A 26,821-nucleotide genomic window follows, 5' to 3' on the forward strand; every position below is an offset into this window, starting at 1 on the left:
AACAAGAATAAACTACATTTGAAATAAACAATTTTCTAGTTCAGCAGTTCATGTAATATGATTTGATTTACTAGGGCCATGAATATAAATACATATGGAGCATCAAAAATATTAACTCAAAATTGTCTGAAGAGTCTACATTTAGCAGGAAGCACTGTGTCACATTAGCAGTGAATGAAGTCAAAGCGCACAGAGTAATACATAGCAGTGGGGAAAAAACTCTTGAAATATAACATTTTTGGGAAATCTGGTTTTCAAATAATGACCCATAAGAGCTAAAGAAATGAACTAAAAAAGAAAAGATAACAATGGTTTAATTTTATTCACATGTAGTTGCCATGAAAAGGTTAACTCATTCATAAAAACATTTTTGCTATTCAAACATACTTTGCCTCTCATCATCTGTTACAAATAAATCCCCACCACAGAGCAGAAATGTTAGAAGTTATATCACAAAGGAAGCACATTAAGTATTTTTAAAACCTTTAAAATATGGCTTATGAACAATTTTACATAGCAGGTTACCTATTAATATGTTACATATTAAACAGATCTCTGGTACCATTTTGGACAATTGGATTTCCTTGATATTAAAGATGGAGTTGGCATTTTTGTCAAAAAGGTATTTTAAACCTGTTAGGGAGTTTCTATAGTGTGGGATTTCACTTCTTTCTAAAGTGGCATCTTAAGTATATCATTTTTAAATCAAACAAGAAATTAGATCCATCTCTGGTAAAACACCAATTTTTATTGTATGCATCACGTAAACTCCTTGCTATTAGTGTCTATGCAGATACTCTTAACTAAGGAAAAAAAAAACACATTCTTGTTCTGGATATACAACAAAACCTAGATTATCTTTGTATAGTAACATTTACATAAAAATTTTGACAAGAACATGATAAATGCTGCCAGAACTAAGAGCACTCGATTTGATTATAATACACCCTAGCTTTCACAGAATTTACTTCTGAGCTCACTAGACTCAAGTTCTATAAGATAGAGTCTGTTTACTTTACCAATGTATATCTAGCACCTGACACAGTACATGGCACTGAGTGGGTATTCAATAAATATTTCAGTGATTGAAGAAAAGCTTTTAACAGCAAGTGGAAAAAAAAAAAACAACTTTGAATAACTGGAGTGAGAATACCAATTGTCTCATGATGCAGCAAGAGGTACTTTCTGTGATAATTCTAGGATTACTTATAAGTAGATCAGGAATTAGGTAAAGAAACTGTCATAATGGGAAAAAAAGAAAAGCCATAACATTTTATCCTCCAAAGCTAATGTGTAAAACTTGGAATATGAGTTAGGTGAAAACTACCATGATAATAAGTAAGGCAATTCCAAAACGAAAGTGTTTTGCATATTTATTAAATAATCCATTTTCTTTCTGACAATACTCCTACACTAGATGAAAATATCTTTTTAAAGTTTTACCAAACTCCTAATAGAATATGTCTAATTAGTTCATCCTTTTAGTCTTTGAATCCATGTTAGATAGTTGTAAATAAGGAAGAACTTTATTAGACACTCAAATCATTAAAAAAAATTACCTAAGACCTAAAATAGTTATTGGATAATTAATACATTTGAAACGGTGTCATGATTTTGTCCAGATATATTTCACCCAGCATTGTCAAAATTAACCTGACAGTCAATTAAATGAAAACATCTCTAAATAATTTCAAAAATGATTGTTTGAATTTTTTAAATCAATAGTCATAACAATATCATTGTGTTCTGAAATTAGAAAACTCTTAGCATATAAAAAACACATTTACCTACTTCAATTAGGTCAATGTCAGGATTTATCAAAATTCTCCATCACCAAATCTTTTAAAAAATCTTGAATTTTAGGTACTATAAAAAAATACTAATCAAATGAGATGTGTTTGGACTGACCAATTCCACAAAATTAGGAGGAAAAGGAAGGAAAAAAAGCTTGTACAGTTAAATTTCAAACCTTAAACATTTAATCTTTTATTGGAGCCTACCTCTCTAAATTTAAAGATATCAGCACTCCTGGAAACCAATTGTAAGCAATATAGAAATTTCACTGGTATGAATTCTAATCAATTTAGTCCATCCATTTTCTTACACAGTGAGTATCTTTTCCATCAGAATCCAACAGAATAATACAAATCTCACTTTCTTGATCACCTTTGAGCCCAAGGCCAACCAGTCTCAACAATAACCGAAAAATGTAGCCTTATGACTGGCAGTCTGTTTCCACAGTAAAACTATTTTTTCCAGTAATCAAAATTGTCATCTGAGGAAATCCTTCACTGTTCTAGAAGCACAGTTCGAAGCTCATCTTCTTTATTGATCAACATTGAAGCAATTGCTCCATCATTAAACTCAAAGGAAGTTCCTCCATCTACAACCATGCAGGCATCCCAACAACGAGAACGAACAGAAACCCTAAGCAGAAAGAAACATCTCATTAAATAGCAACACTTTTCTTAACCCTAAATTACAGGTTCTTTACAACACTTCATCGTCATCTAAATTGGCAGAGAGATCATTTGGCCTTGATTTTAAAAATCAAGTTGCTCTTTGATATGAGAGAATTAGTGACTATGTGAATACATGGGTACATCGTCAAAAAAATCTCAAAACTTCAATGTTCAGGAGAGCTCCATTCACCCAAACATTTATCAGTGAACAAGTTCAGATGGAATTCATAGGCTTTTGAATGTTGAGTTATTACCATTACAAGTATTTTAAGTAGTGAGCAAGAATGTAACTGTTTTCATGTAAAATTTTTATTTACGTACAACATACAGAAAAGGCACAAATTATTAGGGTACAGCTCAATGAACACATTTGCGTAATCAACACCCAAATTAGGAACTGAATGTTACCCAGCTCCCCAGAAGCTCCCTCACTGCTCTTACTCCCATCTCCCAGTCTCTACCCCCAGCCCCTCCTTCCCAAGCATATCCACTACCCTAATTTCAATCACCATAGTAGTAATAGTTTTGTCTATTCTTGAACTTTATATAAATGGAAGAACACAATGGGTATGCCCATGTCTGGCTTCTTCTGCTCAGTAGCATGTTTGTGAAATCATCCATGTTATTACCTGTAGCAGCCGTGTGTTCATTTTCATTGCTGTCTGAAAACACTTGCATTGTACAAAAATACCCAAATTTAAGTATCTCTTCTACTATTCATGGACATTTGGGTTTTTACCTATTGGGAACAGTGCTACTATGAATATTCTTGAGCATGTCTTTTGGTGCACACATTTCTGGTCAGTGTATACACTTCTGCTGGATATATATCTTGGAGCAGAATTACTGGGTCCCTGCATGCGCTGTATTCAGCTTTGGTAGGTAACTGCCAAACAAGTTTCCAAACTATTCCTAATGTTAGTACATAAAGGTCCCACTTGCTCCACCTTATCAACAACTGGTATTTTACTATTCTGGTGTGTGTGGTATCATATTATGTAGTTTTAATTTATATTTCTCAGATGAATAATAAGGTCAAGGATATTTTTCCATATACTTATCAGCCATTTGGATATTCTCTTTTGTGAAATGCCTGTCCGTGACTTTTGGCCATTTTTCTACTGGGCTGCCTGTCTTTTTCTTATTGACTTGTAGGAATTTTTAAAATATATTCTGGATATGAGTCCATTGCTAGACTATCTCACTCTGTGGCTTGCCTTTTTGTTTTCTTAATGGTGCCTTGATTAACAAAAGTTCTTAACTCTAATGTAGTTCAATTTATCAATCTTGTTGCTAAGAAATATTTTCCAACCACTGAAGTCATAAAGCTATTCTCCTACTTATATGAGCAAACATTTAAATGAATCTTTACAGTTTCACCCAAACTGAGTATAGATTCGTTGATTAATCAAAATTAACTCTCAAATGATAAAGTGATTTTTAAGTATGACGAGTTTCCTTTTTTGTGTCTTTCCTGGAAAAATTCAGTTGTGTATTTTCAAAAAACTATATGCACACTATAAGCAGCAATTTGTAATTAAACTGTTCTTTGCTTGCCATGAGATAGATGACAGTTTTTCAGAATTATAGTAGGTTTCCTTGTTAGTTTGGAAAATTGGGCAACCTTTACAAAATAAGAAATTACAAACATTTCTGTATATCCTCTTCCCCTCAAAAAACAATCCAAGGCAAATTTAATAGATGTGGGGAGGGGGGGATTCACTTTCAGGGAAAAGCTGAAAGCAATGACTCCTACTCTGAGGTTATATTAGACTTTGTATGACTTTGTATGAATGCAGGTCCTGCTTTTATGCCACAGCATGTGAAAAAAAAGTTGCTTTCCAGTCAGCTTCTTTTGAAGTGATAATTTGATCTTACTGTGTCTTACTAGAGTAAACAAACAAAGCCCACATCACCCAATTAAATACCTATGTTCTCCTTTCTATTAACTTAAACTTTAGTTTCTCTAAAATGGAACCCTAAGTGTTAGACAAAATATTACTTTAGCCAGGTTAGCATGACACCTCTTTAGTTCTACAGGTTCTACTTTCCCTGCTAGATTAAGTCTGAAGGAGTGAATTTAATGAAATTGAACACTTTTAAAGCCAACTGTGCTTTATAATTACAAGGGAGGAAAACAGCCACAAGACAACTTAGGAAGCTTACTTGGAGGTGAAACAACGCTGACGACTGCTTGAAAAAACTCTGTTTGCTATTGGTTCTCGAATACTGAAAAGTATTTTTGGTTCTTCTGGACTGTAGAGCAGCGATTCATTATATTCATTTGTTACTATAAAGAAAAAAAACAAATATTAGCACATTCGATGAAAGACAGTCACTTCTGAGAAGTGCAAAATGAAAATGGATGCCATCCCCAATTTACAAGCACAGTTCTATTCCAAAGGTCTGGTTGGCAGCAAGTTTCTTGGAACTCACAACACATTCCATTAAAAAAAGAAACCAACAAAAAAACGCTTATAAATGAGGAGTATGTTCCAAGATTAGCCCACAGAAGCCTACATCACCCACAATATAGCAGAAATAGGTACATTTGGCTGGGGTCGGGGGGTACCTATAAAGCTAGTAATCAAACAAAAAAAAGAGAAACTAGCTTGAGGCACTCGAAAATGGACCTTAAATTGCCATAATCTCTTGCTAATAAGTTCCTTTACAAAATACCACGCCAGAGAGTTCATAAGTATAAGTTAATAGTCTTGATATAAAATTCAGTCTCAAACAATGGCAGGCAATATGCTTTCTCTAATGAAACTGCTATTACTCAAGATATTTCTAGAAGGCTTTCGGATCTGCTTTCTCTCTAACCAAGAGGCACACAAGAGTTGGCATGCAGAGCACAAACTGGTTAAAAACAACTGTACAAAGAAACTGGGCTTGAAAGAACATTTAGTTGAGCACCACATTAAAAGACATTGCAAGACTATTAGATAATCTACCTTATATACCAAAATTTCATTTGAATTAAATGAAGTGTCTGTAACAGTTACTGCACCATTGTCATTCACTATTGCTTCTGAAGATAGTCAAATCTTCAAAGGAATAATATTCATTCAGTAAAGCAGTATGTTTATTAAAAGAAAAATCAATCACTGTATTTTATATATACCCTTAATTTGTATACCTGATATAAATTTCAGTTGTTTTATACACGTTATGCTTTAAGTTAAATTATATAATGAAGAATCAATTACTATAAATGCCTAATTTTCATTTCTTTGATGCAGATTTAACACTAATTCTAGCTCAAAGCCATGATTAAAATTATCTTTTAGGTCTCAAATTGAGAGAGGGAGAAAACAGTCCATTTTAGAGAGTTGAAAGTAACCGCAGAGATTTAGTCCTGTTTACAAACTATATTTTAAAGACAAACTATCTCCCCAACAAAGGAAGTCTTACGAGAATCCAAAATATATAAACAAAATGAACTCACACTGTTAATATACTCTATCAGGTATTGCTAAATCATTTTAAGAGCGACCAGTAAGAACATGTCTGTTCTGATAACTCTCAAACTCAAATATTTATGGATGACAGTTGCAGCATAGGTAAATAGATGCAACTATAAACAAGTTCGGATTTTTTGTTGTTTTTCTAAAAATAATTTACCTTGAAATCTTAGGATACTCTTCAATTAAACAGAGACAGCACGATTTAGCTTTAGTTTGAGGTCCATACTTTTGAAAATGATCCTAGCAGATGAGTAGACTTTAGTGTGTTAAAATTTCATATGCAAATCAAATGAATGTGGTTTTCAGTTTACGAATTTAAATATTTAAAAAAAATAAAATTTAACAAATAAATTTGAAAAATTCCTATGCCCCAGCAATCTACGTCCACTCTCTCATTCCACAGTTGAGGAAGCAGAGGAGCAAAGAAACAGTCTTGCCCATCGTTTCACAGTGAGTGACTGGCTGGTCTGGGATTGGAACCTAGTCTTCAAATTCGCTGATCAGTATCCTTCCTCCAACTGTGCTGGTTCTCTTAAAGGAACCCTGAAATAACTGGGCAGGGACATATAGGAGAAGGTTAAAGAGAACATTTTAGTGAATGTGAAGGTAAGCAATCAGAGTTCAGTGAATTCCTTCTCATTTAGAGGATATTAATGGCACATTGAGTTTAGGTGTGCATTTCCTAATTTCCAGATGTGTATTTTTCTACATTTTCCTATCCCCCAGGACATGTTTGCAGTCACACTGTTTTGACACAGAGGTTATATTTCCATGGTTGACAAAAATCGTAATATAAAATTCCAGCTTTAAACTTTTTATTGTTTAAAATATATTTTAAGGGGTATTATATTAAGAGCATATTTGAGTCAAAAAAGCACTACGCTTTGCTTAATTAGACAAGTACACTTCACAATAACATCCTCAAAATATGTACAGAACTTAACTGAAAGTGTTAGTAGTTATGATCATTGGTCACTGACCTTTCTCTACAAATTCTCTGTTCAATGGAAGACTTAAATTTCCTTGTCGTTTTGCTATTGAAAAAGGAAAAGGGGAAATATCTTGATTAAATAAAATAGTTTATAATGTACAATACAGCTAACATACAATAAAATATATTTAGCATATTATAATATAACATATAAGAGCTATTTGGTACTCACCAATATTTAGAACATCTTCCACAGCCTGAGGTGCAACCCTGTTAATATTGAATGACCTAGAAACAAACACCATATACATCTTTTCTTATTTTAGTTCTAAAAACATACGAAAAATGAAAAAGGAATAATCTACTTAATGTACAGAAAACTCTTAGAAATTATCAGGAAAAAAAAAAAAATGACCAAAAGACAACAGCCACCTTATACAGTTTTAAAAAGTGGGCAAAGTATATGGGCAAATAGTTCATGGGTCTATATGAAAAAAATGTTCAATCTTACTCATACTTGAGGAAATACATATTAAAACAAGATTTTTCTCAGATTTTAAAGATTAAAAACTGACAATGTATTGACATGGGTATGAGAAAAGAAGTGTTCTCATATACTAATGGAATTATAGAGATTACAACTGGAGGGCAATTCTGCTCTATTAAGATTTAAAATGAACATATTCTTCAACCTAGTAGTTTATCCTAAAATATATTTGTACATATAATACACAAAGACAAATACAAGGATATTTACTGAAGCATTATTTATAATAGCAAAACAACTGGGAAGCACATAATAGCAAAACCATAGGAAGCTGGGTAAATAAATTATATTATAGCCACTCAGTAGAATACTATGTAGATATTAAAAAGGCTAAAATACAACTATATGTACGGATAATGGAAAGATAACAATATGTTAAGTTAAAAAACCAAAAGCATTATATGGTATGTATGTGTGCATATATATATATAAAACTTACCTGTTTTACTTATATTAAAAAAATATATGCATGTACAGAGTGGTTACATCTGGAGATTAGTACTAGAGATATGAAGTGAAAGAGACTAACTTTTTGTTGTATACTCTATTATCGAACATATTTTAAAATGTGTATTTCTTCAAATTATAAAATAGTTTCTGAAGATGAGAAATCTTTTACTAGCAAATGCCTTGCTTAACCACTTAGGAACAAACATTAACACAAACATGAATAACTTTTTTTTAAATTAATTAATTAATTTATTTATTTTTGGCTGCATTGGGTCTTCATTGCTGCGCGTGGGCTTTCTCTAGTTGCGGCAAGCTGGGCTACTCTTCACTGCGGTGCACAGGCTTCTCATTAGGGTGGCTTGTCTTTGTTGAGAAGCACGGGCTCTACATGCACGGGCTTCAGTAGTTGTGGCACACAGGCTCAGTAGTTGTGGCGCACAGGCTTAGTTGTTCTGCGTCATGTGGGATCTTCCTGGACTAGGGCTCGAACCCGTGTCCCCTGCACTGGCAGGCAGATTCTTAACCACTGTGCCACCAGGCAAGTCCCTCAATAACTTTTAAAAGAAGCTCTGTGCTGGGGTCTAAAAAGATGGTTAAGGAAAGGTTTTTAGAAAACAAACTCTTCCAGGTAATTTGGAATTCTGCCTCTAACTCTTCTCACTCTTCTCAGTAGATAATCCACACGAACAGGCACAATGTTGCATAGTCACACAATTCCTAAAAAAATCTAAAATCTGGCCCCTGCCTTTCCTATTTTTCACCATTATCTGTCCTCCAATTTCACATTCCAAACACCCCAGGCTCATTCTCGCCTCTGTACCTTTGCTCATACTCACTATGTGGTATAAAGCAAAATACTTCGAGTGTTCTGACTTTCTTATTGTTTACTATGAGGTTCACAAAACCTATCTCATTCGCATTACTGTCACACACTACAAGACATAAGGCACTTTAGGCACTACCTGGCTCACAGCAAGAACTCAACACTGAATGAAAATGTCGAATGCAAGGAATATGTATGAGTTATACTCTAATTCCTCTGAATATACCCATTACTGAAAGATACGGTTTTGGAATTATACTTTAAATTAAAAGTCACATAAAAATAAGCTATTTATTAGGGTGCCACTGAATTAAAATATGTTTAGAGCAAAGGATATTAATGACTTATATCTCCTTATTGTAGTTAAGACTTAGTTTAAGAGAACGGAAGTCTTGTAAGACATGCTCTAACATTCCTAGAACTATGACTTATTAGAGATACCACAAATCAACACAAACTAAGTTCTCTGAATTGGGGTTAAATTAAAACTAATTTCCTATGGTTGTAATCTAAATCTCAGCCAATTCACTCTACCTTTAGGAGTGGTTTACATTCTATATCAAAGACAAACTATATGCCAAAGCAGGAGTTAGCTAGCACACAACTTTTTCCTTCGATCTACAACCTTCACCATTCTAAGAGTTCTGATTTGAAACTGGACATAACTTCTACTAAAGACAACCAAATCGAAAGACAAAGATTCTCATATCTTCATCAGCTAGTAAAACTTTCTCTTAAGAACAGCTCCTCACCCTTAATTAAGTCTGCTAGGGCAGAATGTATGGAGGAGGACTGGCAACAGTCTTAAGAACTCATGGAAACATAAATAATCCCGCTCTGTGGAACTTCTCCTAGTGTGTGCTAGAGATCACATCCCACACTGGGAAGAGGACCGAGACGAGAATGCAACAATGCAGAGACACTTGCTATGCAACATAACCATTACATCCTATGTCTTGTGCAAGAATTTTTGGAAATGCAAAGATGGGATAGCTAATCCCTGAACTCTCTTCCCCCCCGACCCCGGACACATGATTAGGCTATATTTCCCACCCCCTCTTGCCACATAGCATGTAACTAAGCTCTAGCTAAAGGAACAAGTGTGGCTATCATGGGCAACACTTCTAAGCATGTCTCACAACCTCCCACAGGGAACCGTCCATGCTTTTCCTCCTTCTGTGGCTCATGAGGTCTACACCTTATAGTTAAGTCCAGAATTTAAATCCCGCCTCCACCATTTATTAGCCACATGGCTTTGGGCAAGTCAGCCAATTTCTGAGACTTTTTAAACTCTATTAATGAAAATAAAATCACTTAATTCCAGAGTATTTTTGAGAATTTAAATAAGACAATATACTTACTTGGGACAAAGAAAGTGCTCAAAGATGGTACTGCAGTAAGTTGAAATTAACATATAGAACATATAACTTTCCCTCAGTCCCTCTGGCCCCTAGGCTTCTCTTTTCTCCCCCTACTTTCTGAAGAGAAAAAGGATCAAAAGATACATGGGAAATGCAATCGTAACAAAAGAAATGTTATCAGTTATGACAGGGAGGAGAGTAGAACATGTTAGAAGCAAGTAAGCTACATAGGGCTGAATAGAGAAGAAAAGGGACTGAGTTAACCAAGGTGGCAGGGACAGGATATAGTTAGAGAGACAGAGTTGGTTCTACACTAGAGCATGGGAGACAAAGCAGACTTTAATAAGCAACACAGAGAAGACTGAAATTCTAGTCTCAGCCATACTTATTTAAATGCAACATCAACACAGGACTCAACTATAAAGTGTGTGGCAGGGGAAATAAAACTCAATTTTAAAGCATCCAAACTTAAAGTCAGTTTGATAAGCACTGTTTTAGCTATATTTGTGAGCATGTAGTCATTTATTCAAAGAGTATTTAAGTGACTTTGTATTAAGTACTGTGCTATGCACACAAAAAATTAAGCAGGAAAAAAAAAAACACTAGTCACCATCCCATGTGCCTCAAGTTGCTCTAACTAACAGGGTATGAGCTTATCAGAAACTAATAATGTGCTAAGTGCTATAACAGTGTGATGAGGAAAAAGTGCTGGGTAAGGGCAAAAAAAGGGATCAATTAATTAGGCTTATGAAAGGAACTAGGTCTTAAGTAAAGGTTTCCTACAGAAAATGACATTTGAAGATTGGAATTTTCAGCCAGTGGATGGAAAGGGGAGAGTGTTCAGGCATTCAATGCAGGAAGAAGGTGCATTGAGCAAAAACAAAAAGCCCAGAGAGAACGTGGCTTGTGCTAAGAATTGCAAGTAGCTTGCAGTGTCTCCAGTGTGATGGGTTAGGGTCAGGCAGGAGTAGGCTGGCAAGGAGGTCATACTTAAAGGGCCTTATATGACAGTCTGAGCAATGTGAACATAGGAGTCAATGAAAGTTTTAAAGCACAGAAGGAAATAGGGAGATATACCTATATTTTAGAAATATTACTCTGTGGTAGTAGTATGAATGACAGCCTGAAGAATAAAGGGTGAGACACAAAGAATATTCACTGAAAAGATGGGGCCCTATACCAAAGAAATAGCAATAGAAACTGAAAAAGGGGGCTAGAGCTTCTGAATTATATCTGACAGGATTTAGAGACTGATAGGGAGAAAAGGGAGACTCAAAGATAAGAGCAAGGTTTTAAGGAATAATGTGTTTTCCTGAGAATATGATGTCAAGGTTAAGGGTGATACTATTAAGCAAGACAGGGAACACGGGGAGAACAACTGAAGACAATAAATTCAGTTTTAAATGTGTTGAATTTGAAATGCTATTGAAATCCTATGTAGTAAGTAGGTTTACAATATGAGTTTATACTCAAGAGAGAAGACAGCTACAGATAAAGGTCTGGGAGGCATGTGCATGTGTGTACTAAGTAGAAGAGACTTCCCAGAGAGAGGTCACAGGGTAGACAAGTTGCAGGATGTCCCAGGTTATCTCCAGTTAGGCCTTGAATGCACAAACCTCCAGCATATTTTTTGGTACTGTACTTTGTTTTCATTTCTTTACTATTACTTGAAATGTTCATTTTTAAAAATATATAATCCCTCAAAACATTTCTCATTTTCTTTTTTCTCTTTACAAACCTAGTATGGGAAGCTAAAGAATGACCAGATCCAGGCTGCGCTATAATCTAAGAAGTCAAAGCCGGACTCCTGGACCCAATCAATGAGTGTAGCTAAACTGAGCCAACAGATATAATAACACCAGGCTAGCTACCTCTTGCATATTAGAGGCCTTAGATACACCAATATGAGATAGCAACTAAATTACATTACGTAAAGTATTTCACAAAAGTTGATAAGCAACATCTCAAGTTACTCACCAGGCCTTTGATCCTGTTCCAGTACACAAATTGAGCCCTGAACTCTTCTGTTTTTCCCATGGACCATCATCAACTGAAATCTCGTAGTAGGAAGCCCTGTGAATTGAGAATATAAAAGTGGATTGGCTGAACTTATGTCTCATGGTAAATAAGATAAACATAGTCTTTCAGCGCTGATGAAATCTAAGTAGGCCAGCTTGACTGAGACATACCTGACTTAGTTGGCACACACATCATGATGCTAATTTCAATACTAATTAAGTGAAAAAAAATTTAAAATATCTGCATGTCTGCATCCCTCCCTGATCTATATGCACCTCCTTTCTATCAATACTTCAACATTTCAAACAGGAGCTTCTTGTAAATTTTTACCTAGCATTGCTGCTACTGCTTTTATGGAAACATACAGAACCTTATTTCAGAATTCAAAAAGAAAATACCATTCCTAGGAGAGTTTCATTCTTGGTAGCTAGTCCTTGTTACATCTAAGTCTGCATCTAATCCTTCAAGTTACCAATAGTTTCTGCTAAACTCTTGTTTCTTAAGTTACATACTAATGTGCCTTTTGAATTGATAGTAAGCTAGCAGAGATAATGAAGTTCTAAAGAAAAATCTCAACCAGTCCTGGATCACTGGACGAAACTAGGGAACAAGAACTGTAATTTTTTAAAAGATTTATATTTCTTAGTGTATTTAATAAATACGGAATCAACTGAGTCTTCTCCCACCAGCAATAATGACACTGTTCTTTAACTGCATGAATGTATAAATGATTTGCAACTATTCAAAGAGCTTTTGAAACACGTAAAAGCTTATTTTGTGAACTGTATCTTAAAATAATGATGTCACTGGTCAACAATGGGTTACTTTTCTCCAGCAAATAAAAAAGTTAAAATAAACCCTTAACAAAATACAGCTTTTCAAAATAATGACAATTATTAGACATGCCTGCAAATACTAACATTCAATGGATAATTTATCTCTTATTCTAACCCTTTCATTTCTCCTACCAAGCTCTTGGTTTGTGAACATTTTACATGATATAACTCCATGTCATTTTTTCTCTAAAGTCAGCATTCTCTACAAAAATAAAAGATAGCAAGCCTAATATTCACATTTAATCTATTTCATAGCTTTGTTATATCTTCCTAGAAAATTAGGAATTTTAGGTACATTAGGAGCCTATTATACACAGACAAGCCATCTGAATCCATAGGAATGGCTGCTATTATGCCAGAATCACATAGAGCCAAATATTACAGGTAAGTGAGGATAGAGGAGAAGCAGAGGTGAAGAGAAAGGAAAGTATAGTCAGGTGAGAGACGTTGAGCCCAAAACAATGAACAAATTTAGTGTCATTCCCACATGCAGGTTTATCAAGATTAGTCAACTCAGAGAATTTTGGCTTCAGGGAGATTATTTTTTTAAGGCAGCAATAAAACTCACAGTCCCTTTAGAGTGGGTATACTTCTTCTTAAATTGTCCACTGCTACAGCCCAAGAATAAGACATTCTAGGTTAGAACAAATAGGAGAAAAGAAAAAAAATTGGGCTTTTAAAATGTTCTTAAGTCTAAGAACATTATAAATGAGGCAGGAATAATATTGCTGCACTTTGTATTTTCCAAGCAAAGCACTTCAGTTTTCAGGAAGACCACAGTTCTATTGTATACACTGAAGAAGAGCACAGGCTTACCCTGGCTCTGTTATTTATTAATTGTGTGATTTGGGGCAATTTATTTCACTTCTCTGAGCCACAGACTTCCCTATAAAATGGAGATAATGAAAACATTTGGCAGGACTCAATATTTATTCACTCCATAAACATTATTAAGTGCCTATTATGTTTTAATAAGCACTGTGTTGGTACTGGGGATTTAATGGCAAACATAATAGACACGATCTTCTTGACGTTTATATTCTAGTAGGTAGGTCAGAAATTTTAAAGTAAATAATAATTACCAACTATTTAGAGTGCTGTTTTCTGCTTTAAGCAGTAAACAAGATGCTATATAAGAAATAATACAAGATGACTTTTAGATAGCACTGCCAGTAGGAAGGCGTGTACAGGCAGGGGCAGTCCAAAAATTGGCAATACTTCACAAGTTTTCATGACAACTCAATACAGCATCTGGAATCAGAAATTCTGGGTTTACATGATGGTTCTGATGCTAATTAACTAAATATATGACCTTGGGCAAGTTATTTGAATTCTCCAAAGCTCAATTTTTCACTGATCAATACAACTACTTTTCTCACAGAGCTGCTATGAGCATACATGTGACAACTTACACAACATACACATAGCAGGCATCCAATAAGTGTTCATTTCCTTTCTGCCTAAGGGTCTATGTCATAGAATCTTTAAAAATAAGTTCTAACATTTCCAGTAGTTAAATCTTTTTCAGTAGCATCAGAAGCCAACCCATTGCTGCCCTTATCTTAGTAAAGATATCAGGTGAGGCATCTAAGATCACAAAAAGAACAAGCATCAGACCTCAGGGGTAAACCAACCAAATCAAGACCACCACAAAAAATAAAAGCATTCAGTCTAAAACCTCCTAATGGGACTTCACTGAATTTCCAAAAAATCTATCAATTGACCCCAATTTTCCTCCTTTTATAAGTTATTTTTTAGTAAGTACAAATCATAAAGCAACACTAGTAGAAGCTCTCAAAAGTTATGACCTTTAAAATATACAAACAGAATAATGTAAGCCATTAAATGGCTTCCCTAGAATTAAGCATAAACTCACAAAACATCTTTACCTTTGTCATCTATTTATTTTAATGCAGACCTCCTCCAATCTCATTTTGAAGTTGTTCTCTTCTGCCTCTTTAGCAATAATGACTAGATTATATCACTAATTAGAGTTACATTCTCTTCGTTCTCTCTTATGACACAAATGTATCCATTACTCATTTCCATGTTGTTTCAAACTTGATATGCTATATACAAAGCTTTTCTGTTGCTGCATAAGTCTTACTATATTAAATACATCTTTACATTTTACCATATTTTAAAGTTCTTTAAGTAATATATTTTTATTTGATTTCTTTGAAGAATACATTTTACTTTTAATAATTTTTAAATTATGTATTTTACTACCTTTATGTGAGATACCACTATCTTTACCTTATTCATCTTTATATCCCTAGTGGGTGCACAATGTATTTTATTGCATACATTTAAAATTATATTAATAAAATAATTACAACTCAAAAAGATCATTCAAATCATTCTGTTGAATCAAGGCTTTGCTCTCTTCAGTACTACCTACCTCAGTTAAGGTATTGGCTAAAATGTGGCTTAAGACAAATTTCTCTTATCATAATTAAACTTCCTATAAAAGGATATGACTTATAATAAAGAGAATTTCAGAATATATGAAACTCTCAGTAAACTAGGGAATCAATTATGTGACCTTCAAAGGGTCACATGGTTCTGGAAGCAGGAAAGTAGGATATAGATTCATCTCTATCTTCCACCCCTAATTCACTTACATCAACAAAAATGAGAAGGAAAGTTCTAACATACTACCAAGAGTTAAATTAACTTTATACTATGGCAGTCACTTTATAACTGGTAACTGGTGTCACATAAAAAAATTTTGCAAAAAAATTCTACTGACAATTTAAGCCTAAATTATGTTCAACACTCACAAAATAGATTTTATCAGTAATAAAATACTATATTTTTATATTCCTAGTAAAGAGCTTCACTAACCTTAATTTTTGGCAATGATGGTTACAAATCTTAAGCTGTCGATACACTTGCTTTATGATGTTGCACTAAGAAGGATCGCTATTATCTATGTAGTATACTTGCCAAAAATGCTCATTCTGAATCTTACCATGCAGAGAAGAAAAAAAAATCATACAAATCTAAAAAAGGGAATATTCTACAAACCAATTGGCTTAGACCATTCAAAAATGTTAAAATCATAGATGACAAAACAGGGGTGGGGCTAAGAACTGTTCTTGCTTAAATCTAAAGGGCCATGATAGCCAAATGCGTTCTCCTTACCTGCATCCTGGACCAAAGCAAGCAAACAAATAAATCAGCATTAAAAAACATTATGACAGTCAGTAGGGCAATTTTAATATGGACTGTCTATAAGATCAATGTTTTTTATCAATTGCACATATATACCTATATATCATTCTCTTAAACATTTATAAAGCACCTATATGATAGATTAAAGGCTCTGAGAAATACTGCAGTAAAGAAATCTGAATAACTTTGTTTACCCCAGGGTTTCACAAACGTTTTTAGTAATAACACCTTCTTTCCTCTTATCATGTATTAACATGTACAAAGGTCTGGAAATATTTCATTAAATAATTCATTTCTCTTACTTATACAGTATCAATCATTCACAAATCTTAGGTTGTAGAAATAAATAGCTTAAAAATTACTAAAATATTAAAATTTCAAACTCAAGATCACAGGTTGAAAAGTACCTGGATGACAGACTCTCCCCAATGAAGACTTCATTTAGTGCTCTCACTGGCAAGAGCTGGGGTCCAGAAGCCTCAAACCCTGAAGGTAATGAAAGAAAAATCCAAGACAGCTCCTTAAATTTTAGAAATTTTATCATATAAAATTTATAAAATATTAATATATTCATATTTGTCTTTGTAGTGTCTATATCTTATCACTATTAACAGATAAATTAAATCATATTTAAAGTATTCATAATACAGACCCACAAAATCATCTAAACATTATGAAGCAATGAAGCCCCTGTCTCTCCAAAATAAACCTTAGGTCTTCTTGAAACAATTTTTCAAGAGTGATAAAATATATTTATCCATAGCATAAGATTCATGTGGTCGCACTTGACTTAGTTTTACTCTGGAAGCTTCAGAAGTAGAGACGATCAAGTACTTCCAAAGGAGAGCCATTCTGGATTTAAGCATCAAATTACATGAATGGCTCATATAGGAAACCAAACCAGTTATGTTAAAACTCAGATTACTTTTTCAAGTAGAAAACCTCAGGAGTGATTTTTAGCAATGGCAGCACTGGAGGAACAGAGCCACATCTCTTCTTAGGACTCCTAAAAAAATGTCATCTATTTTTTACTCTATAAGGTTGTATGCACAGCTTAAGTGATCTTCCTTGATGATTACTTAAACATCACTCCATCATGCAAAATCCTCCAAAGAATTCCCACTGCTTTCTGGATCAAACTTGTGATTGTCACCTTCAAACGGTCTCTCTTACTTTTTATCTTTTACCAGTCTCCAAATGGAAATGCCAGGCCCTTCCTCTCAATGTCACCAGTAGCAGATTCATTGCACCCAAGTATCTCCTGGTGGGCAAGCACTATGGAACAAGTTCCCTTTTCTGTCTCCTCCACATCTTTTTCCTTAGTCAAAGCTTAAAAGTCCACCTCAGCTGTGGCAGCAGCTAGCTTCTAAGATGGTCTCCAGTGATTCCTGCCTCCTGGTATTCACATTCTTGTACAACTCTCCCTCTCACATCACACCAGGATTAGTCTATGTGACCAACGTATGGCAGAAGTGACGGTACGTCACTTCTGAGATTGGGTTAAAAAAAGACACCCTGGCTTCTACTTGGTCACTCTCTCTCTCAGATCACTTGCTCTGGGGGAAGATATTTCATAAGCAGTCCAATGGAGAAGCCAACATAGTGAGGAACTGAAGCTAACAGCCATGTGATGAGTTGTGACGCATATCTTCCAGTACAATCTTGTCTTCAGATACTGCTGTCCCGGCCAACAGCTTGACCGTCACCTCCTGAGAGACCCTAAACTCAAACTAGCAAGCTAAGCCACTCTTGGATTCTTGACCTTCACAATCTCTGTGAAATCATAAATATTTTGTTTTAAGATGCTCAATTCTGGGGTAATTTGTTACATTTTAAGATTCTATGTTTCGGGGTAATGTGTATAGATATCTAATACACATTAGACACTTAATACACTAATAAAACTTTCCACCACTGTCACCAACACGACCACCAATCTATTATTCTCCTCTGACTTGTAGCCTATTTATGTTTATTGAATATTAATTACATGTATCTCATATCTTTTGGATTATAACTGCTTAAAGTGGCCCAACTATTCTTTCGATTATAAGCTGTTGTTACAATACCAAAGAACCTTTTAAAACTTATTTGACTAAATTATGTAATGGGTTAACATTATCAGCTAAATCTCATTAATATAGTAGAAAGAATGTGACACAAAAAGGTATATAGAAAATTTGCTGTGTTTAATCGAATTTGATTGTACTTCAGACTGCAAAACCTAACTCTTGAAACTCTTAATTTGGTACTAGATATATTCACATTTTCACATCTGACAAGTTTTACCAATGTAAAAAGTTAAAATTTATTGTTTAAATTATTTTTCTTTGCATAGGGTAAATCACTAATGGAATGTTTTACATCTCCCCACAGATTTTCTGCAAATGCTCAACTAACAGTAAGTACTCACTAAATATTACTAATAAATCTGAAATCTCACCATCAAATTGTAACCATATCTTTTTATTTTATATGGTCTTGACTTTTTAACCTCTAGACCCGTTTTTCTTCATCCTAATTTGCCTTTCTGTATTGCACTTTTATTATGTGTGCTTGCTGAATTTCACTTGAAATCTTTTATCAAAGAAGGAAGAGAAAACGTAAAATTGCTTCGAGTCTCATTAATCATCTTAATTCTGCTTATATTTTCTTTCATGCTAATTGACTACCAAACATTATCTAATCATGAACTGTTCATTTACAACTTGCTTCAGCAGGACATAATAAGATGGACTCAATACCAATTAACAATTTTCTATCCAAGAGAATGCATTACAAAATTAATTATTAATTTGTATTTTTAAGTATAGAATTGTTATACTAGTGACAGAGACTGCAACCCTGTGCAATTCCCTCACACTGTCAGACTGTTAGACTATGCTTCCAGGTCTACTCACATTGGGTATACCTATGGGACTAGTAATGGCCAATAGAATATGAGGAAAAGTAGTGAAAAGGCCTGGCTCCTAAAACTTCCCTAAGGATCCTCCATGCTCTCACTGTCGTCTTCTCCCCACAAGCTACAGAAGACTCAGAGGCCTTAGAAGATGGTAGGAGCCATTGTTCAGAGGTTGCCTGAACACCCCTTGGACAGTGAGCTGAGCTCTAAATAAACCTTCAGTATGTTAAGCCACTGAGATTATGGGATTGTTTATCAAATCAATTCACTTATCCAAATTAATACAACCAGGCTTTCAAATAAGAAAGTTACTAGTTTATGTGATTAAAAGTTTTTTAAAAAATAATCAACCCTACCTTCCCTTGAAGGTATAAAGGTAATAAAAATGAATTCTTCTTCATTAACTTGTATACAAATATAACCTAGTTAATGATAGATAACACTAGATAGAAAATTTTATTTGCTTAAAAGTTAAATCATCCCTTTTGCAAGCTGAAGTTTAAAAAAAAAAACTAGGATTGTTTTTCTCTGTAATCTTTTGTTCTAAATTAGAAAGCGATCAGGGATCAAACATGGTGGTATATTTATAATCTCAAACCTACTTCTATATTCAAAAATCCCAAATGGCAGCTTCCTAGAAAATGTTCCCTGCCAACTTGAAGAGAATTTAAATAGCAAATATGAGATATCCTTGAAATCCTTCTAAATTTTTCTCAGAAAATAAAGCTCTTTTATCAAAAAAAACCCCCAAAAAAACCCTCTAACAAGCCCACTAAAATAGTGCCTAGACATTGTAAATGTTATATAATTGCTAATAACAATATTAATAATTAATATAAGTAAAGTAATTTCCAGGGTTATTATTGAAAAATCTGAAACTACTGTGATTCCAGATTCTTTATATATCAAAAAACCTGTTCCAACCACAATCACCACCAACACCACCATCACTTCCTTTCTGGAAGCTTGCAAGAGGTTTGCTTTATCCCTAGTATTCTGACATACCTTGGTGTGGGACCTCTTACCACTGACTATATTAAGTACTTTGTGGGTCCTTACATTCAAAAACTGGTGCCTGAGTTTTTAGGAATTTTCTTATATATATATTTTTTATTTCAAACATTTTCTGTTCTTTTTCTAGAACTAACACTAATGAGATAGGAACATCCTGAATATTACTAAGTTTATGTGTAATTTTGTTTCATATACATTAATTTAGCTTATAAACTAAAAACAGTGAATCTGAGATAGGAATCTGAGCAATGAATCTTTAAATACCAAGCTACATCTTTCCTATAATGCTGTTGGTGAAAAAAACCAAATCCTGAACATCTTTTGGAGACAGCAATAACTTCTTTTGGTGAGGTATAAAGTAAAATTTCTAGCTAAGATTTTAATATCTTAAAAAAAAAAATTTAATATTTACTGCAATCTTTCAAAAATGATAATAAGAAATCATATGCTTATGAATTACTTGAAAGATGTCTAGATTTTTTAAAAATAATTACTTAAAAACTTTCTAAAAATCAAATGATTTTTTTTTCCCGGGGAAGAAGCAGCATCTTTAAAACATGGCATTAACTCAGTTTAGGAACATGTTAACCTATAAAGCTACAAATCACCATGAAAAACTCTGAAAAAAAATAAACATAAGTAAACATCAAGATACCATGACAAGACAGAAACAAAGACAGAAAGCAGATATGTAAAGACAGCTTTTGCTGATAAGTTTAGCCAAGAAATGAAATGCAGGAGGAAAAAATATCCTTTTATACAGTCCACAGACATTTAGGATATCTCTTGGGATCTTCTTGCATCATAAAAGTCTTACAGTTACTGGAAAAAGTGGGAAAATATTGCTAAATTATAATCCACAAATTAGCTCAAAACTGAGCATTCATCTTAACACAACAAAAAACCTGCATATCACCTTATGCTAATATTCTCTTAGCATCTTACACAAGTATTTGAAATGCAAATCTTAAAGCTGGGATGCGAAAATTTCCTAACAGAAAGATTCTAATCAATAACTAGAACCATGGTAAATATAATTAAATGTAAGTATATAAATGTATAATTATTATGAAATCTTTCACAGATTGGTTCATTTTCTTTCTACCATTTTCTTCTTCCTTTCTGACATTTCAAAGATTAAGGCCAAGAATCTTTCCCTAAATATCAACTATCCTCCTGGACATTTTATAGTCCTTCCCTAATCAATGAGTTTTCAAATCCACCCTAGAAAAAAATTTCACATGGAAATATGCTATATTTGTTATTTCAGAATCTAATCATAATAAATTTTACAACTCAAGTAGTTCATTGCACTTAAGTGTTGTCAGTGGCACTGAAATCCCCAAATAATTATAAATTATTACTTCTAGAAATTAGAGATCAAAGGAACTATAAATTACATATTGCCCCAAACACACTTAATTCCCAATCTACCTACTTTCATCATGAACTCTCTCAATGTTGAAGGCTCTACTATGCTGATTCAAACTTAGCTGCTGTTCATGAAGGTCCACAGGAACAGGGTTGATGCCAGTCCCTTCAAGGTATAACCTGATTCGCTGCCTCCACAACCATCTTACAAGAGTGAAGGAAAAGCAAATTATATTAAAATAGAATAAATTAAACAAAGGATTAGACATTATAATTTCTCAAAATTAAAAAATTCATAATAAAAAACTAGTTATTCCATGAACTTATTATACTAGAAACACCTAAAACCCACAGGTTCCTGATCAAAGACAGATTTAGATGTTTATTCTCTTTTCTATTATAATGGCAATATCTAATGTACTTGTATAAAACCTCCCAAAAAACTTGAATTAAAGTCAAACTCTTTATCAAGTATTCATTAAATCCTATATACTTAGCTAATAGTTGTGTTTTGCTCATTGTATAACACATATATAAAAAAGAAAGCATTCTGAAATTAAAACACTATTATGTTAAGGTGGTCAGATTAGATAAAAATCCCTTCCCTAAAATTCTGTAATATTGTTTTTCTGTTTTTTACAATAAGAGTTCAATAACAAATATTATAACACTTAAGATTAAACCTAAAACTTAAATGACTTTTTGGTAAAAGTGAAGAAAACAAGAATCAGGTTTAATGTCAAAATCAAAAACTAACATATGAAAAAGCCAGTGGGACAGATTCTACTAGGTAAGTATACAAAAATACACTCCTGCTTGGAGTATATTAGTCATTTGTGAAGGTGCTAAATTTCTGAAATGACTAGAAACTGGAATCGTTACTAAAAACAATGATTCCAGGGACTTCCCTGGTGGTGCAGTGGTTAAGAATCCGCCTGCCAATACAGGGGACATGGATTCGAGCCCTGGTCCAGGAATATTCCTCATGCCACGGAGCAACTAAGCCTGTGCGCTTCAACTACTGAGCCTGCGCTCTAAAGCCCGCGTGTCACAACTACTGAGCCTGTGTGCCACAACTACTGAAGCCCGCACGCCTAGAGCTGGTGCTCCACAACAAGAGAAGCCACCGCAATGAGAAGCCTGCGCACCACAACGAAGAGTAGCCCCTGCTCGCTGCAACTAGAGAAAGCCCGCGCGCAGCAATGAAGACCCAACACAGCCAAAGATAAATAAAATAAATAAATTTTAAAAAAATGATTCCAGAAGTCAAGAAGATTTAATACAATTTCACAAATACCTAGAGAAAAAAAGTTTTCTCAAAAACTTTTTTCTCTCTATAAAATCTAGGCTAAGTCAGGGAAAGAAAAGTAGTCCAACTTGGCTCTAATTAATCGGCCAACCTCAACTCAGCTCCTCCTTCCACCCTTCTCTTTTCAGGGCAGTCTGACCACTGAACAAATTAAGTGAAAGAAATATGAAAAAACATCTCCACTGCTTAAGAAATACTTAACATGTAAGGCAAAGATACCAGGAATCTCAGCATGGCTAGAGTAAATCTAACCCTCAGTCATTCTGGATGGGAGAAGATGAGGATAAAAAATAAAAAATCTCAGAGAATTTGAACATTTAATTTTTCACCAACAGTTTTAATCACTTTCTACCAAACTACCAAACTGCTAAAAACTGCTAAACTGCTAAAAACGTGTAACGAGGTTAAAGTAGAGACATGGCCTCTATCTCACTGAAGAAGAAAAACCTCTACTTGCAATTACATTATAGGCCAAGTGGCACTTGGCAGGGTTTCTCCATACAGCTCCAGTCAGGCTGGAAGAAGGGAAGTTAGATGTGGTTGTGACTCAGCTAATGTATTATTTTTTATGGCTACTGTTACACCTATGGACTAATCCAAATATTATCTAATTTGTTCTGTTTAACAGCATTTTTAATGGCACACATTAATAATATAATTATATAATAATATTTTAATAAGATAATGATAGAGCAATAGTAAGAAATTCCTACCTGAACTCACCACGGTAGAACTTCTGTAAGGCTTCTGGGAAGGAATGTGTGTATCGAACAGGAAGACATAAATGACCCTCAGACCTTTATTTTAAAAGGAATTTGCGTGGTGTAAAGGGAAGAAGAAAAAAAAAGTACTTAATTCAAAAGGTATCACTAAACTACAAAAATCAGATATGAAATTTTTTGAATTTCTACTTCTATAATTCATTTTGCCACAAATTGTCTATACTTTCAACAAGAACAAAAAAAAGACCAAATAGAAATAGTACTTTAAATACAGATTTAATGCCATAATACAACTTAAGTTTCCACATTACAGTAAAACTAAAAATAAAACCGAATTTGCCACTGATTGATTTCCCTGTAAAATTATCTAATGGTATAGTGGTGTTTGCATCTTACCTTTAAATTATTTAACTATAACTTTGGGCAAGTCACTTTAGCATCAGCTTCCTCATCTCTAAAAGGGCCATAAAACCACCAATCTAAAAGGTTATTATGAGGAATCAAACTATTTATGTGAAAGTTTTTTGAACCATAAATCCCTTTTAAATGTCATTTAAGATGTTCTTTTAACCAAAAGAGAACTCACAGCTTAATCTAATGTAACCCTTCATTTATTCAAAAAATATATAAAGGGGCTTCCCTGGTGGTGCAGTGGTTGAGAGTCCACCTGCCAATGCAGGGGACATGGGTTCATGCCCAAGTCCGGGAAGATCCCACGTGCCGCGGAGCGGCTGGGCCCGTGAGCCATGGCCGCTGAGCCTGCGCGTCCGGAGCCTGTGCTCCGCAACGGGAGAGGCCACAACAGTGAGAGGCCCACGTACCACAAAATAAATAAATAAATAAATAATAAACAATAAATAAATAAATTATATATATATATATATATATATATATGGATGAGCTCCTTCAAGGAGTTAACAACTTTATGTGGAAGACAAATTTTTTTTTTAAATGCAAATTACAAAGTGTTAAGATTGCCTATAGGTTGACACAGGAAGATGAGAGTATACGGCACCTAACGTGAGGAAAGGTGTCCAGAAAGTTCAATCATCATCTATATGATGCTGCAATCTTGAAGGAAAGGTTGAGAGTAGGCCTGGCAAAACAAACCCTTAATAATAACTGTAAATTAACATAAACGTGAAGAGCAGAGAAAAAGGCTTTTACAAAGTTGTGACTAATCAATTTACCTGAGAGGGTCAACACTGTGGTTAAGAAACTTAGGCAGGGGACTAAATTTTAAAAATTTTTATATTTACAGCAATACTTCTCTACAGTGCTAAGATTATAAAAGATAATCAACATTTGATAGAATACTTACGGAGGTCAACTGCAGGTCTAAAACACTCTAGAGAGAAGAATCTAGACCTGACCTGGAGGATTCACTTTCATTGTGGCTCACTCACTGGTGCTAGCTGTTGGCAAGAGGCCTCAAGTCTCTCTCCATGTGAGCCTCCCCACAGGGCGGCTCTGGTATCCTCACATCACCGTGGCCGACTTACTCCAGAATGAGCAATCCAAGAGACCAATACAGAAGTTGCAATACCATTTATGACCTAGCCTTGGAATTCACACACTGTTATTCCATATTCTATTGGTCCCACAGGCTGGCCCTGATTGGATACAGAAGTGGGAAGGGAACCACATAAAGGTGTAAATACTAGGAGGCTATCTTGGAGGTTGGCTATCACGTGCCCTCTATCCCATTTTGATCATTAAGCATTTAAATGTCATAATTATTTACAGGGATCAGTAGAGTGAGTACAGAATACAAAAGAGAAAACCGAAATTGTATATTTAATTTAGATGAGTCCTCAAGTGAGCCATCTTAGAAGTAGATCCTCCAACCCAAGTCAAACCTTCAGATGCCTGCAGCCCCAGCTGACATCTGACTATAACGTCATGAGAGATCCCAAGTTAAAACCACCCGGCCAAGCTCTTCCTGGATTCCTGACACACAGAAACCATGACAGATAATAAATGATTATTATCGCTTTAAGCCTCTAAGTTTTGGGATGATCTGTTATGCTGCATTTCACAACTACTACAGAAAAGAAGAAACTTAGGTTGAACATTAACTTCTGGGCTTATTTAAGGATTGTGAGACACCTCTGTGTTTAAGAAGAAGAATTCAGGCAACCTGAATTATGGAACAAGCCAGGGGCTTAATAGATTTCTGCTTGGGGGCAAAAAGAAAAACCAGAGGACTTCTAGAACACATCATTTTAGGCAGAAATTAGAGAAGCAACACCTGTTGCTTACCAGTTTCAAAATCCCCACAGGCTAATGAGTATTAAGCCAGCTTTTAAAGGAAAATATATTTCAACAAACTGTATAAAATATGATCACTAAAGAATCTCCTCCTTTAATGACGTAAAAATATGTCATTGCAAAGTTCTAAAATACACGTGCACGAATACTAAAGGCAATTAAAATGCTAGCAATAGCGAAATTAAGTCCTATACTCAAGGAATTTATAGTCTAATGGAAGAGACAATCAAGCAGAAAATAATAGGAAGAGGTAAGTGCTCTCTGTACAAGGAATCATAGTCAGAGCCCAGGAGAGGTACCAGTCTTGAATGAAAAAGAACTACACAGTTGAGTAAGTGTCGTAAGGGCACTCTAGGCAAAAGCACAAACAAAGGCATGAAAAGCACATGGACATCTGGAGAACTCTTTCACTTACTCTTTCAAACTCTTTCTTGATATCAACAAAGCTCCTCACCAGAGCAAAAACTCCCATATGTGAGCCTTCAATCATGACATTAGGATGCTCATACATTACACTGCACTTAAGAACAACCTTCAGAGGTTAGGGGAGAGGGGACTGAATGAATGTGGTCAAAAGGTATAAAGTTCCATCTATAAGATAAGTACTGGGGATGTAATGTACCACATGATGGCTATCGTTAACACTAGTGTACGGTATATTTGAAAGTTATTAAAAGAGTAGATCCTAAGAGTTCTTATCATAAGGAAAAAAACTTTCCCCTCCTTTTTTTTTTTTCAGCTATATGAGTTGACAGATGTTAACTAAACTTATTGTGGTAATCATTTCACAAGACGTGTAAGTCAAGTCATTATGCTGTACACCTTAAACTTATACAGTGCTGTATGTCAATTATATCTCAATAAAACTGCGAAAAAAATACAATTAAAAAAAACCCCAGGGCTTCCCTGGTGGCACAGCGGTTGAGAGTCCGCCTGCCGATGCAGGGGACACGGGTTTGTGCCCCGGTCTGGGAAGATCCCACATGCCGCGGAGCGGCTGGGCCCGTGAGCCATGGCCGCTAAGCCTGCGCGTCTGGAGCCTGTGCTCCGCAACAGGAGAGGCCATGGCAGTGACAGGCCCGCGTAGCGCAAAAAAAAAAAAAAACAACAAAAAACAAAAACCCCCAAAGAACAGACTTCAGGAAGGATCCTAGAATAT

The 26,821-nt window shown here is 34.7% G+C and overlaps 1 protein-coding gene across 2 annotated transcripts in view; it reads right to left on the reverse strand.

Annotated features, from left to right (window-relative positions):
- Positions 1 to 296: 296 nt before the first annotated feature.
- The window catches only part of NADK2 (NAD kinase 2, mitochondrial), a 46,109-nt gene continuing 19,584 nt past the window's right edge, over positions 297 to 26,821 (reverse strand). The window contains exons 5-13 of one of the 2 annotated variants that reach the window (XM_060146024.1): positions 23,383 to 23,466; positions 21,428 to 21,564; positions 16,481 to 16,559; positions 13,465 to 13,530; positions 12,019 to 12,114; positions 7,093 to 7,148; positions 6,910 to 6,963; positions 4,629 to 4,752; positions 297 to 2,427 (exon numbers count right to left, since the gene is read on the reverse strand). In XM_060146024.1, coding sequence (XP_060002007.1) covers positions 2,289 to 2,427; positions 4,629 to 4,752; positions 6,910 to 6,963; positions 7,093 to 7,148; positions 12,019 to 12,114; positions 13,465 to 13,530; positions 16,481 to 16,559; positions 21,428 to 21,564; positions 23,383 to 23,466 — 835 coding nt within the window. In that variant the 3' untranslated portion in view covers positions 297 to 2,288. The remainder of the gene's footprint in view (positions 2,428 to 4,628; positions 4,753 to 6,909; positions 6,964 to 7,092; positions 7,149 to 12,018; positions 12,115 to 13,464; positions 13,531 to 16,480; positions 16,560 to 21,427; positions 21,565 to 23,382; positions 23,467 to 26,821) is intronic. The other variant, XM_060146025.1, reaches the window with a different exon arrangement.

The sequence above is a fragment of the Lagenorhynchus albirostris genome, chromosome 3 (assembly GCF_949774975.1).
Source record: "Lagenorhynchus albirostris chromosome 3, mLagAlb1.1, whole genome shotgun sequence".
Classification (NCBI taxonomy): Eukaryota; Metazoa; Chordata; class Mammalia; order Artiodactyla; family Delphinidae; genus Lagenorhynchus; species Lagenorhynchus albirostris.